At 49.6% G+C, this 13,359-nt stretch overlaps 1 protein-coding gene across 1 annotated transcript; it reads left to right on the top strand.

The window, feature by feature from the left end:
• On the top strand, positions 1 to 12,998 carry LOC112258963 (histone-lysine N-methyltransferase SETD1A-like). Its single transcript, XM_024433642.2, is given in 23 exon segments — positions 1 to 667; positions 873 to 1,017; positions 1,115 to 1,213; positions 1,323 to 1,593; positions 1,791 to 1,915; positions 2,082 to 2,338; positions 2,517 to 3,411; positions 3,444 to 4,226; positions 4,363 to 4,671; positions 4,674 to 5,306; positions 6,194 to 6,367; positions 6,602 to 6,683; positions 6,778 to 6,938; positions 7,249 to 7,276; positions 7,398 to 7,596; positions 7,754 to 7,809; positions 7,912 to 9,236; positions 9,643 to 9,988; positions 10,383 to 10,564; positions 11,000 to 11,110; positions 11,489 to 11,608; positions 11,793 to 11,930; positions 12,153 to 12,998. Coding segments are annotated over 22 exon segments (6,606 nt in total). The 5' UTR covers positions 1 to 667; positions 873 to 879; the 3' UTR covers positions 12,327 to 12,998.
• The last annotated feature ends 361 nt before the right edge of the window (positions 12,999 to 13,359 follow it).

Below are 13,359 nucleotides of genomic sequence, written 5' to 3'. Positions count from 1 at the left end.
TACGCGATGGCCGCTCGTTTAACATTATTTTGTTGTAGGACATAAACAAATATTTCGTGAAATATTACGCTTTGTATGGTAACTACACAGCACCGGGAAAGTATCGACATTGTTATAACTGAGCTATTGTGCCCACTGGCAAAAACGGAGTTATCTTTTCAGTTTGGTACTCAGTGTTTTTCCCTGTTCGTCCTAGGCCTAGCTTCACTTGAGCAGCGGGTTGGTAGTTTCGGATGAAACGGGCAATCGGTTTGAAAGAGGCAGGTTCGGTTAGGCGAGTGAATGACGTTTAGCAAGCTAACTTAGGTCGATCTTTGCATCGTTGTACAGAAATAGTATTTTGAATAACCACTTTCAAATTTATGAAACTTAACTAGCTAGTTGGGATTTAAATAGCTAGCTAGGTAACAAGCTAACTTGTTAAATGAAACTGAGTATGGTAGCAGCTAACGCTAGCTACACATGCTAATCTAGTTTAGATATAGCTAGTTAGTCAAGGTGATCCGAAGTATATAACGAACGTTACAACAAGCTACCGTAGTTATCTAAATCATAACTAGCGGATTGAAAATAGTGGAATCCTATCAAAACACAGCTAGCTAGCGTGTGACGTTGTCATTGTTTTGACAGCAGCACCAGGCTGGAGCGAGTTTACAGTATGCCAGAGGTAGGTTACCATGACAAGAACTGACGTTTGATGCTACATTGATGTGAGCTGTTTTATCAAAGGTTTTTTAAAACATGGTTTATTTAACCAAATACGAGTATGTAGCTAGCATCATGTATACTTGTGCCTGTTATGAGGATACAAAATTATGGTAACGTTAGTGACAATACTTAATTCAGTTGCATCTCCCACTTCACTCTTCCAGTTATAGCATGGATCCAGACAGTGAGCCGGATACACAACGAGCTCTCAGTTTGCAATGGAAGAGCTATAAGCTCGTCCAAGACCCAGCCACCCGGAGGGTTAACAACAAAATATACCGATATGATGGGGTGCATTTCAGTGTGCCGGTTGGTATTGTTTTTCCATAACTGTTTTTATTTTGGAGTAGGGTTGTTGTACATGTCCTGAATTGTAACATGAGCCTTTGACTTGTCATCTCTCCAGGACTCGGGGTTCCCCCCAGTGGGAGATTTGCGGGACCCTCGACCTCGTAGAATCTGGTCCAGGCACACAGAGATGGCCCTGCCAGTGCCCAAGTTCAAAGTTAGAACCCTAACTAACTTGCTGACTCACCATACACTCACACCAGCCTCACTCTCTAAAAGCTGCACTGTAGCATGCTATCTCTAATTTCCTTATTTTGTTCCCAAAGCTGGATGAGTTCTACGTGGGCCCCATTCCCCTCAAGGAGGTGACCTTCGCTCGCCTCAATGACAACATCAAGGAACCCTTCCTGGCTGAGATGTGCGCAAAGTTTGGAGAGGTGGAGGAGATGGAGATATTGTTTCACCCCAAGACTCGTAAGCACCTGGGCCTGGCCCGCGTGCTCTTCACCAGCACCAGGGGGGCGAAGGACACGGTCAAACAGCTTCACAACACCTCCGTCATGGGTAACATCATTCACGCTCAGCTGGACATCAAAGGTATGACATGGATTCATGGCTTAATATCTGTGGTTTGATTTGATATATACATCTATTTTGTATAGAAAAAAACTTGTATTGCAATTACTATTGAAGTATAGAGGTGTTTTATGGAGACATAATTGTTGTCACATTAGAATTTTGTGAAGATATTAGCTACATCCTTGTCTTATGGGTATGTTTGTGTGTATCTGCAGGCCAGCAGAGGCAGAAGTATTATGACCTGATAGTGAGTGGCTCCTACACGCCCCAGACTGTGCCCACAGGAGGCAAGGCCTTGACAGAGCGGTTCCAGCCCCCAGCGCCAACACAACCAGACACGGTACACTCACCAAGGGCTCATCACAACCATCTTACTGACATTTTCATGGAGGATTTACCTTTATGGTCCATCATTCTTGAGAGGCTTTCATAATTTTCTACTGTGTAATGTTTTTGACTTTCTCTGTCTAATTCTCCCATCTTCCTGTTCCTCTCTGTCTGTGCAGTCGTCAGATATCAGGCGGAGACTGTCCTCTGAGATAGCTGGCCTGGCTGCGGGCTTGGCTGCAGGGGTACCGGCTCTCACCCCTGGGAGCACCACCCCCTGCTCTGTGGACACAGGCTTCAGTGAGCAGCGTCTAGACACGACCCCCTCCTCCATGGGGGGGCCCTACACCCCAGGCTCCTCCGCTTCCTCGCAGGGAGGAGGAACGCCCTACACCCCTCGCTCTGTCTCACAGGACTCGGGCTACGCTGTTGCCAGGTCAGTATTGGGGAACAAACACCCTGCATAATAGCTCAGTTGTTAATTTATCCAAAAATGTGTTTGTCATTCCAAAAAGGTATACACATTTATCTTTATTAGGATAGTAATAGTCAATGTGGTAACTTGTGTTATATATAAACCCTCTATGAACCCTCATACTCCTTTTGTTTCTTAGACAAGTTGGATACAGTGCTGGCCCGTTGACCAGTGGCTACCCTCCCCAGGACATGCTTCCATCCTCCTCCTGCTCCTCCTCTACCGTCTCCTCCTCAGTCGGGGCATACAAAGCTCCCCGGTACTCGGAGGACCCCCATGCACCTCCTCAAGACCTCTACCAAAGGTGTCGCCCCACATACCCCCCTACCGTCCCTTTTCGTCCTAACGAGCCCCCGCTCTACCCCACATACCCAAATGCTGGAGGGGCTGGACAGCACATGGCACACCACCCTGCAATGCCTCCCCCACCTCTTGCACTCCAGTACGAGCAGCCCCCTCTGGCAGACCGGGACAGAGAGAGGGACAGAGAGCGGGACAGGGACTCAGGAGGGCGGCACAGTGCCGGTGGGATTGGCTCTAGAAGGTCATCTTACCAGGAGGCCAATTCTTCCTCCAAGTATTCCCACCACTCGCATCACTCAGAGAGGGAGAGGGGCTACAGACGGGACAGCCTGGGCTCCAGAGAACACGGCAGACACCGTAACCACCACTCACACAATCACAGCAGCAGTAGTAGTAGTAGCAGCAGCCGGCGACGGAGCAGCCACGACCGAGACAGCAGGGAGAGGGACAGAGACAGCGACTACTCAAACAGCTCCGACCCCAGATTCAACTCCAACTCCCACCGCTCCTCCTCCAACAGCCTGTCCCCGCCTCCATCTGCCTACCCCTCCTACTCCTCCTCCAAAGACCAACCCCCTCCCCACAACCCCTCTGTCTCCTCCCGCCTAGAGCCCTCCTCAGTGTATCGTGCCCAGCCTAGTGGTGCTGGTTCTGGGGAGAGGGGTTCTGTATCTGACAAGGACCCCCGATCCCACCACACCCCTCTGCCACCCCCTCCCCCACCTCCCCTCCCCCTGCCTCTGTGATAGCGGCGGCTGTAGCAGAGACGCTCAGCTCCCTTGACTTTGGCCAGGAGAGCCCAGTCAGAGAGGAGACGTGGACCAAGCCCAAACGCCGGCCCACCACCCCACCTCCCCCTCCTCAGCATCCCTCCACGCCTCCCTCTTCTCCACCCCACTCCTCCATCGCTTCCTCCTCCACTTCACCCTCCTCCACCTCCCTCCCACACCATCTCCCCTCCTCCACTTCCCTCTCCCCACCACCCCAGCGAGACTCTTCCTCCCCGGAGCCAGATTCCACCAATGAGAGCCTGCCATTTGTCTACCACAGCAGCAGCTTAGACTCTCGTATTGAAATGCTCCTGAAAGAGCAGAAAGCTAAGTTCTCCTTCCTGCCCTCTGATGAAGATGAGGGAGAGGACAGAAAGGAAGAAAGGCAGAGAGAGAAGGTGGCAGCAGCAGGAGAGGGAGGAGCAGCAGGCGAGGGCAGGAGCAATAAGCAGAGGGAGCAGGATGGGGAGAAAGACAGGCGGAGGAGACAAGGAGGAGATAGCGGAGGCCAGCAGAGGAGGAAAGGAGAGAGGGATAGAGACGGCCGTAGAGGGAGGAAGCAGAGAACGGGGGGAGAGGGGAGGAAGAGTCCCACTGTAGTAGCACAAGCTACCCCCTCCTCCTCCTCCACCTTCTCTCCCCGTGTCCCCACCACAGATAACCATACTAGTCTCCATGGAACAGGACCTCTGCAGGAGGAGACAGCCCAACCTGAGCCTATTGATCCAAGGACCAGACAAGGGGCACAGACACCCCCCTACAACGGAAAGAGTCAGGTAAGAACATCTTACTCTGTTAATGGAAATATTGTAGGAATCAGATTTTATGGAAACATTGGTGTATTGTTAGCAGCGATTGTCAGTTGATGCAAGAGTGTGGGAAAATTGTGAATTCTCTCTTTCCTTTCTGCAGTCATCCCCTCATTCCTCTGGAGAAGACATGGAGATCTCTGACGAGGATGAAGAACACACCATTACAGCAGTGACCACCCACCACGCCACTCCTTCCTCCGTCTCTTCTCCATCTTCATCCCAGGCCCCCCTGCCCTCCCAGACAGACCCCTCTACCTCCCCCTCTGACCCCACACAGCACTTTGGCACATCCATGCCTGCTCCACCCATCCCCTCTTACCCCCTCACCTCCCTCCCCCGGGCTTTTCCCTGCAGCCCCCTCCACCCCCTTGCATCCCCCCACCGCTGGGCCACATGGAGCTGCACCCTGAGTACCCTCCTCACATGCCCCCACACATGTATGACTATGCCAGCAGTATGGAGCTGATGAACCAGTACAGTGGCGGAGCCCCCATGTCCTTCCAGATGCAGACCCAGATGCTGAGTCGGCTGCACCAGCTGAGGATGTCCTCCTCTAATGGCACCGCTGCCCCTGGCGACGCCCCCCCTTCAGACTACTACCACTCCATGCCCCCTCCCCCACACCCCCACCACCCCTACATGGACCAAGAAGGGGGTGGCTATGAGCAGGATCAGCACTACATGCCCCCCCACATGCCCTACGCCTACCCTGGCCCCTCTCAGATGCCCCACCACCACGCCATCCCCCCTCCACACACGGGCTGGGCCCCGCATGTCTTACCCGAACACTACGCATACCACACCCCTCCGCCCTATGGGACTATGCCTCCTGTGGGGGGTGAGGCCCAGTACGGGGCGGAGGGGGACCCCCAAATGCCCCTGCTAACAGAGAACCCCCATGAGGCCACAGTGCAGCTGGTGCTGGCCACCCTCATCCAGGAGATGAAGAGCATCATGCAGAGGGACCTCAACCGCAAGATGGTGGAGAACATCGCCTTTGGAACCTTTGACGAGTGGTGGGAGCGCAAGGAGACCAAAGCCAAGGTAAGAGAGTGGAACAACATGTTTAGAAAGCACAGAAAAAATGGCCTATACTACATACCTGGTTTGAGGAGTTAGTGAGGTAACTTTGGTCAACCCTGGAGTTCAACTCGGGATAACTGGTACCATGAAAGTGACTCACCCTTCAGCCAGGTACATTTCTATGGCAACGAATCCTTCAGAACTAACCTGCAGGCTAACTCAGGGCTAACTCCATTTATCCTGAATGAAGTGTCTGCCATGAGTTGAGGACCAAATAAATCAGATTCCCTCCCTCTCATCAAGGTTCCCTCCCTCCATCATCCCCCTCATTTTATTAATCAAATGTTTTTTTGTATGTTAAACATGTTGTGAAAATGTTAAAATACCTATCGCATTACAATTAGTAATGACAGAATGCATTTGAAACTTTTATCTATAGGATTTGGGAAAAAGGTGTTTGTGCATTGATAAGCACACCAAAGATGACATTAACACCATAGCCTGCTGAATTTGCAAGATAACCTTTCTTGCAATTAGATTTTGGGACAAATTAAAATGTGTCACTTACTCCCCCATGGATTGATGTTTCAGTATTGTCTCGACGAGTTTGTTGTTTGATTATTTACGTGCAACATCCACGCGCAGTTACAAGCCTGCTAGAGTTAGCGACAGGCAGACAAGCAATATCCACCGTTGTATTACGGATGAAATCTGAGCTGGAATGTGAAGCTAACTGAAGCTGGTTAGCTTCAGAAAACCCCGAGTAGATATAGCTAGCGTAGTATACCCATCTGGTCAATTTAAATGGGTTTCTGATTTCCGTTTTTCAAGTCGTACATAGTTTTCCTGTTATTGTTTTTTTTTTATCCATTATTTGATTTGCCGTGGTACCCGTCCTCCCTCCCCAGCCGTTCCAGACCATGGTTCGGGGTGTGGCTGCAGTGAGGGACGAGGACAGAAAGGAGGAGAACAAGGCCAGCAGCAAGCCCCGGGAGCCCCTCATGTCTCTGGTGGACTGGGCCAAGAGTGGAGGAATGGAAGGCTTCTCACTGAGAGGGGCACTACGACTACCATCATTCAAGGTAAACAAGTACACAGAGGAAACAGTTGGAACTCGGGAATTGTCCGTCACTGATGTACATACATTTTTGTACTGAGCATAGGAAATAGAGATGGATTAGTACTGTACATGTATAGACATTACACTAATACATGTTCATGAATAGATATTACTCCAATGTATCCATCCATTCACTTAGGGATTTTTTCCACCATAACGTACCATGATATTAACTTTCTGTGTGTATTGTGTCCAGGTGAAGAGGAAAGAACCTCTGGAGCTAGCAGAGGTAGGAGAGATGAAGAGACCCAAGACACCGCCAGAGGATGACGACGAAGGTGAGCTTTTCATCAATGACCCCCTCCTTTGGGGATTTGTCACCGACCGTCTTTGTGTTTCCTATGTTGGCTCACCATCTCTCTCCTCCCCCAGACTCGTACCATGACAAGGGTCTAGAGGGAAGAATGGCAGATGGGGAGGGCCACAGGGCTGAGAGGGACAGCAGGCGGAGGAAGAAGAAGACGAGAAGTCGTAAACCTTGGGACCTGGACAGCGAAGGAGAAGAGACTTCTGATGGTTCTTCTTCAGATAAGGTGTGTGTCTGCATGTGCAAGGGATAATTTAGCATGAAAATAATGTTTCTCCACATTATAAAGTTTATCTGATCTCAAATTGAATAAATGGCTACAGAAACAATAATGCATGATTCTTCTAATCAGTTGATGATTTCCGCAAGCAGTACATATTTGCAGTGTTGTTGTATTTCCCCATAGTGCTGGCTAGATGGCAGCATTTCACTGTATGCCTCTTCATACTCTGCTGTACTTTGGCTTCATTGACTTGGATTGAACCTGAGACACTGTTGTATATTATCACAAACTGTCCTTCTGTTCCTCTCTGTAGGAGGAGGGAAGTGACAAGGGGTCTGAAGGTAAATCTAGCATTCTTCATGTTATCCTTATTGAAGCCAATGTGCCCCCCTCACAGGCATTCTTATCTACCTTTTCCATCATGCCATCTTATCTCTCACTTCATCTCACTTCTTTCTTCAGATGAGGCCTTGAGTGCGGACAGCGATGATGAGAGCCTCTCCTCATCCACAGAGAATTCTTCCTCCTCAACATCATCATCCTCCTCTTCCTCCGAAGACGAGGATGAGGAGGAAGGAGAGCAGGCCGGCAGTGGACTGGACACCATGGATGAGTCTACGATGGACAGCACAGCTCTGGACACAGAGAAGGGGGATGACCGGTATGTTTTGAACGGTGTTCCTGTTTTTGAATATACCTGTATATAAGTATCCAAAATGTTTTCTATATATTTCCTACGGAAGTGTCTTTATTGAAACTTGATTTGTTGCTCAATGTGTGTCTGGGTTGTAACTGACCATTCCACTTGTGCACTCCAGAGAAAAGTCTGCAGCTGCTGTTCCAAAGGCACCGCTCAGCGCCGAGATCAAAGCTGGTTAGTCACGCATTTAGTTTCTCTGTTGTGGATGTTCATTTCCATGGCAAGTGCCAATGTTTTTCACCTGATTCATAATTCAAATATGTGCCCATATCTCAGAAATTGCTGCCAGCAAGAAGGATTCATCAACACTCAGCTCAAACGCTCGTCCTCCAGCCCCCCGCCCGTCCTCCCCAATTGTCATTGTGCCTCCTCTCAAGAAGCGAAGGAAGACCGTCTCGTTCTCTACCGGGGAGAGCGACTACAAACCCCACCTTCCAACTGTCCCCTTGTCCCCACCTCCCTCCACTGCCTCTCCTCTCTTGTCCCACATGAAATCTCACCTTCCAGACTCCATTTTCATCGCCTCCATACCTGGAACCACCCCCTCCAAGACTCTCTCACTCCTCCCCTTTGCCTCCAAACCAGGCGAAGGCAATGCCCTCTCTCCCTCCCCTGTTCTCACTGTTCCCTCGCCTGTACGCCCGAAGACTCAAAAAGAGCCCTGTCCCTCTGGTGTCCCCCAATCACCCCCACCAAGTCCCCCAACAAACGGGGGCCTCCCCAAATCCCCCGCTCCAGTGTGGGTGTGTCGCACCGTGCAGAACCTCCCCCTGGACCACGCTTCCATGGTCAAGATGGCCTTCGAGGAGGCCCCGCCCCCTGCCACAAAGGGCCGGGGCAGGGGACGCCCCAGGACTGTCAGCCTGTCGACCCCCACCCCTCCCTCCTCTTTCAACACCCTCAGAGAGGAGGAGGAGGAGGAGGAGGAGGAGGAGGGACTGCAGACGCTGAGACTCAGTGAGCAGCTGGGAGCATCCAGCCTGCTACAGCTGGGCTCGGCCCCCACGGCTGATCTGTCTGTCCTGGCTGATGTGGCCCTGAAACTGGCCCCAGATGCTGGAGACTCAGAGGAGACGGAGACGTCAGACGAGGCAGAGGAGCAGAAGATGGAGGAGGAGATGCTCCTCTCTCCCAAAGCCCTCCCCCTGGTTATGGACCCACAGGGCCTGTCTGCCCTGCAGGAGCACAACTATTCCAAAGCCCCCTTCCACCTCATCCCTGCCCAAAAGAGGAGTGTCTCCAAACAGGAGTCTGGGGTGCTCCTCCCTGCAGACTTCAACCATCACGCCATCTCTGGGGTGCTGGAAGCTCCCGAGGAGGTCATAGGGGAACCCCTGCCCTCTAGGGACAGACACCAGGCTGAGTACCTGTCTGGCATGGGGCTGCTGTGTGAGGATGGAGACATGGCCAAGGCCTCTGTGCTGACATCTCTCACCCTATCAGCCAAGAGGAAGGGAATGGTGGCGAGGGGCAGTGAACTGGAGGAGATGGGGAAAGAGAAGAACAAGAAGAGGAGGAGGAAAGATATGGAAAATCTGGAGTTGCAGCAAACGAAAAAGCAGAAGGAACATCAGACCAAGAAACAGAAGAGGAAACTAGAGGTGTGAGGTTTTGTGGGTTTGTGCTTGAGTCAAGTGTCACATCTAAGAAGTGTTGAGCATGGTGCTTCAACAACATGTAAAGATAGGGTATTGCTCAACTACAGCTTACATTTACTGTAACTTTGTCATCTTAAAATGACATGCAAAGAAATGTCTTTCCTCAATTGCATAAAGTTTCACAGCTTGACAGTTACAAATTGTCATGTAAATATATATTAATAATGTCAAACAAATGACTAGTAAATTACAGTCTAATCTAGAAAGTCTCACCCTATGGCCTGATTTGACCAGTATTTAAAAACCTTGTTACAGGCTAATTTTAGTTCCTGAGTTGACATCTCCCACTCTCTCCTTGTTCCTGTCCCTCTCCCACTCTCTGCCACTTTCTGTCCCCGGTTCCTGTCAGGAGGTGGACCTGGAGGAGGATGTGGACGTGGAGCAGCTGGAGCCGGGTGAGCTGTCTAACACTGAGGATGAGGAAGAGTGGGACGATGTGAGGAAGAGCGAGCGCCTCTTCCTCCAGGAGGCCGGGTTGACTTCGTCGCAGCGTTGGCCCAAGCCCATCCCTGCCCCGGAGCCCGTCACGTTTGACCAGCGCAGCGAGTTTGAGCAGATGACCATCCTGTACGACATCTGGAACTCTGGTCTAGACATGGAGGACATGACGCTGCTGAAGACGACCTACGAGAAGCTGCTGCAGGACGACCACAGCACCGACTGGCTCAACGACACACACTGGGTCCACCACACTGATATCCTTTACTACTGGCAGGGCAGGGGGTTTGGAATGAGGGTTAGAAGCCCTGCTTGTGGTTTAGGATATTCCATGTGTTGATGCCTCTTATGAACAGTTATGCTGTGTTCTTAAGTAATGTACCAGTATGTGGAAGTCAGTGGAGGCTTCTGAGAGGAGTGTGGCGCAAATAGAATGGCATCAATCACCTGAAAACCATGTGATTGATGTATTTGATACCATTCCACTTATTCCACTCCAGCCATTACCACAAGCCCATCCTCCCCAATTAAGGTGCCACCAACCTCCTGTGGTGGAAGTAGATGAAATGGTGTGTAATGATGCATGTGTATTTAGATGGACTGGTGTGTGTTCAACAGTAACTGTTGTTAGCCTTAACGTATGGCCTGCACTTACCAACATCCCCAACCCGCGGCGTAAGAAGAAGAGTGCAGACGGGCAGCTGCGGGAGCACGTGACAGGCTGTGCCAGGAGCGAGGGCTACTACGCCATCAGCAGGAAGGAGAAGGATGTCTACCTGGATCTGGAACTGCCTGAGCAGGCCCTACTGGAGGCTGCCGACTACGACGCCTCGGTACGCACACCTCTCTTTACCATCTCTCTACTTTTTATATTATATATAGTCTCTGGCTTTTCATACAATGGTGTCATGTTGTTGCTTGTCATTGGCTCTGTGGTCACAGGTTTTGTTCCAATAAGATTGATGACCTTTGGTCATTGAATACAGGGAAGTTGGCGAACAAGTAGTGTATTTCTTATTTTAGCATATTCTTCACAATGCTGTAGGAAGTTCCACAGAGTTTGTCATGCAGATGTATTCAACAGCTTTGCTGCGTCTGCTCGAGGCAATGAAAATTAACTCACTTACTCTGGAGTTAACTATTTTATTGGGCATTTAGGGCAAAGTGCCTCTGACTCAGTAGTATTTACATCGAGGCCATGTGATGGTGTGTGTCACCATATGTGTGTCACTGGCCCAATGTAACTCTCCTTCTGTCCTCCCCCTCAGGGCTCAAACCGGCTGCTGTCAGAGAGACGGTCGGAGCAGCGCCGCCTCCTCAGTGCCATAGGCATCCCTGCAGTCATGGACTCTGACCTGCTCAAACTCAATCAGCTCAAGGTACACAACAGCAGCCTGAAACTGTGTGTACCACTGATATTATGTAACTGCTGTGTTACCTCTGCTCTTCAACCACCATGTTATTTCCCATGGGTTTCATTCTGAGAACTCACTTCTGTTACTGTGTAATGAAGACCTTGACCCTTTAAACCCATGCCAGTGTGTTGAAAATGAGACTTTGATTCAGGACTATGGTGAAATCTAGAGGGAAGGCTGATAGTATATTCAATCCGGTTGTCTAGACAAAGTTTGATGAGTTGGTTATTTTAATCAGTTGTGTAGTGCTGGGGGGGTGGGACTGAGTTTGTGAAACCCTGGACTAGAGTAACTAAATGATTATTGCACCACTATGGCACTAACTCTTGCTCCCTTCCTCAGTTCCGTAAGAAGAAGCTTCGATTTGGCCGCAGTAGAATCCATGAATGGGGCCTGTTCACCATGGAACCCATTGCTGCTGACGAGATGGTCATTGAGTATGTGGGCCAGAATATTAGACAGGTACGGGTCATTGTACTGCTTGAGGACTGTATGTGTCTAGGGCCATATTCTAGTCTGTACTTCATTCATCCATAGTGTTGTGTCATACCATTAGCAATATACACATGGCAAACATCAGTGTTAGTCTTTCCTGGGTGTTCAGCAGGCATCATTGTTTGACTGTTTGTGCCCGTTTCTTTTCCAGATGGTGGCTGACAACAGAGAGAAGCGTTATGCCCAGCAGGGCATTGGGAGCAGCTACCTGTTCAGAGTGGACCACGACACCATCATTGATGCTACCAAGTTAGGCAACCTGGCACGCTTCATCAACCACTGCTGCACTGTGAGTCAGCCTATACCTGCACAAGCAAAACAATACAGGATATAACAATGGAGTGAAGCAACGTGAAGACTAAATAGAAATACACACATTTCCATCATAGATATTTAGTGACTCTGATACACACACAATGTTCACAGTAACATTGACTGGTAAGATCCTCTTAATTAAGTTGTGTTTTCTTTGTATTACCTATAACTGGTCTTCATCCTCTTCCTTCCCTAGCCTAACTGCTATGCAAAGGTGATCACCATAGAATCCCAGAAGAAGATCGTGATCTACTCCAAGCAGGCCATTGGCATGAATGAAGAGATTACCTATGACTACAAGTTCCCTCTAGAGGAAAATAAGATTCCCTGTCTGTGTGGAACAGAGAACTGCCGTGGGACGCTCAACTAGATACCACAGCATGACCACTCATGCGGCAGTACCCCATTTCAGTCCCTCCTGTCCCCGCACCACAACCCCTGACTATAACCAAGAACAAAGCCACACCCACCACCAACAGCCCCCCTCCAGACCCCAAAGCCCACCTGCTCCTCCAGACTGTCAAACAGTTGTCTGTACCATATCCAGAAAACAGAGAGAGACATGCAACGTTTGCACTGTTCACACGCTTTAATTTACCTGGGGTTCTGGTTTATTATCTTAGGGGCTGTGAGACTCTCCTTCCCAGGGATGTGATTAATAATCGGGCCCCCTCTCCTGTACCCCAAACCCCTGAAATGCAGCATTAGTCTCCTCTGTAGCAGGATTTAATAACTTAGGACCACTTGTTCCCGTTCGTTCAAGGGTGGACATCCCCCCCCCTGCCAACAGCCTTTCCTTGTTCCTTGGAATAGAGAATGCAACCGTAACCTATCAGAACTGGTTTTGTGTGTCTTGTCTGCCTCCGCACAGATAGGGAGTGGTCCGGAAGCTTCCGCTAACCCAAACCCTCTGCCCACACACACCAATCCGCACATAGACGCACAGGATTTACAAACATATTCAGGGTTTTAAAGGCGTTCGTTCGCAGTGTTGGTTACACACTAATCCATTGGGACTTCAGTTATGCAAGATTTCCAAAAATGAAGATTGTTAGAGCTTTGTCATTTTATAGTATTGCATATTCTTATTACTATTCTTGTTCTGATTTAGTTGCGCGAGCTGTAGGTGGGTGCGTGACTCCCCTCACCAGTTTGTTTGGATGAGAGACCATAGACTTAAATATTTGTTTTTCACCATGCTACATAAGAACAAATCATTTGTAGATCAAATAGTCTATCTTTAAAGCTTAAGATAGCTGCTGAGTTTTAGTCTGCAGGTTTATCTCAATTTGGAATGCTTTGTTTGTTCCCTTTACGTTGTCCCCTTTCCCCATTGTGATGTTGTCCCTCATCACGTTAGGAAGCAGAGAAAGGACCTGACCCATGTGTATCTGTGTGTTTTA

Source organism: Oncorhynchus tshawytscha, linkage group LG27, assembly GCF_018296145.1.
Source record: "Oncorhynchus tshawytscha isolate Ot180627B linkage group LG27, Otsh_v2.0, whole genome shotgun sequence".
NCBI classification, from domain to species: Eukaryota; Metazoa; Chordata; class Actinopteri; order Salmoniformes; family Salmonidae; genus Oncorhynchus; species Oncorhynchus tshawytscha.
This window is presented reverse-complemented; position numbering and strand designations above follow the sequence as displayed.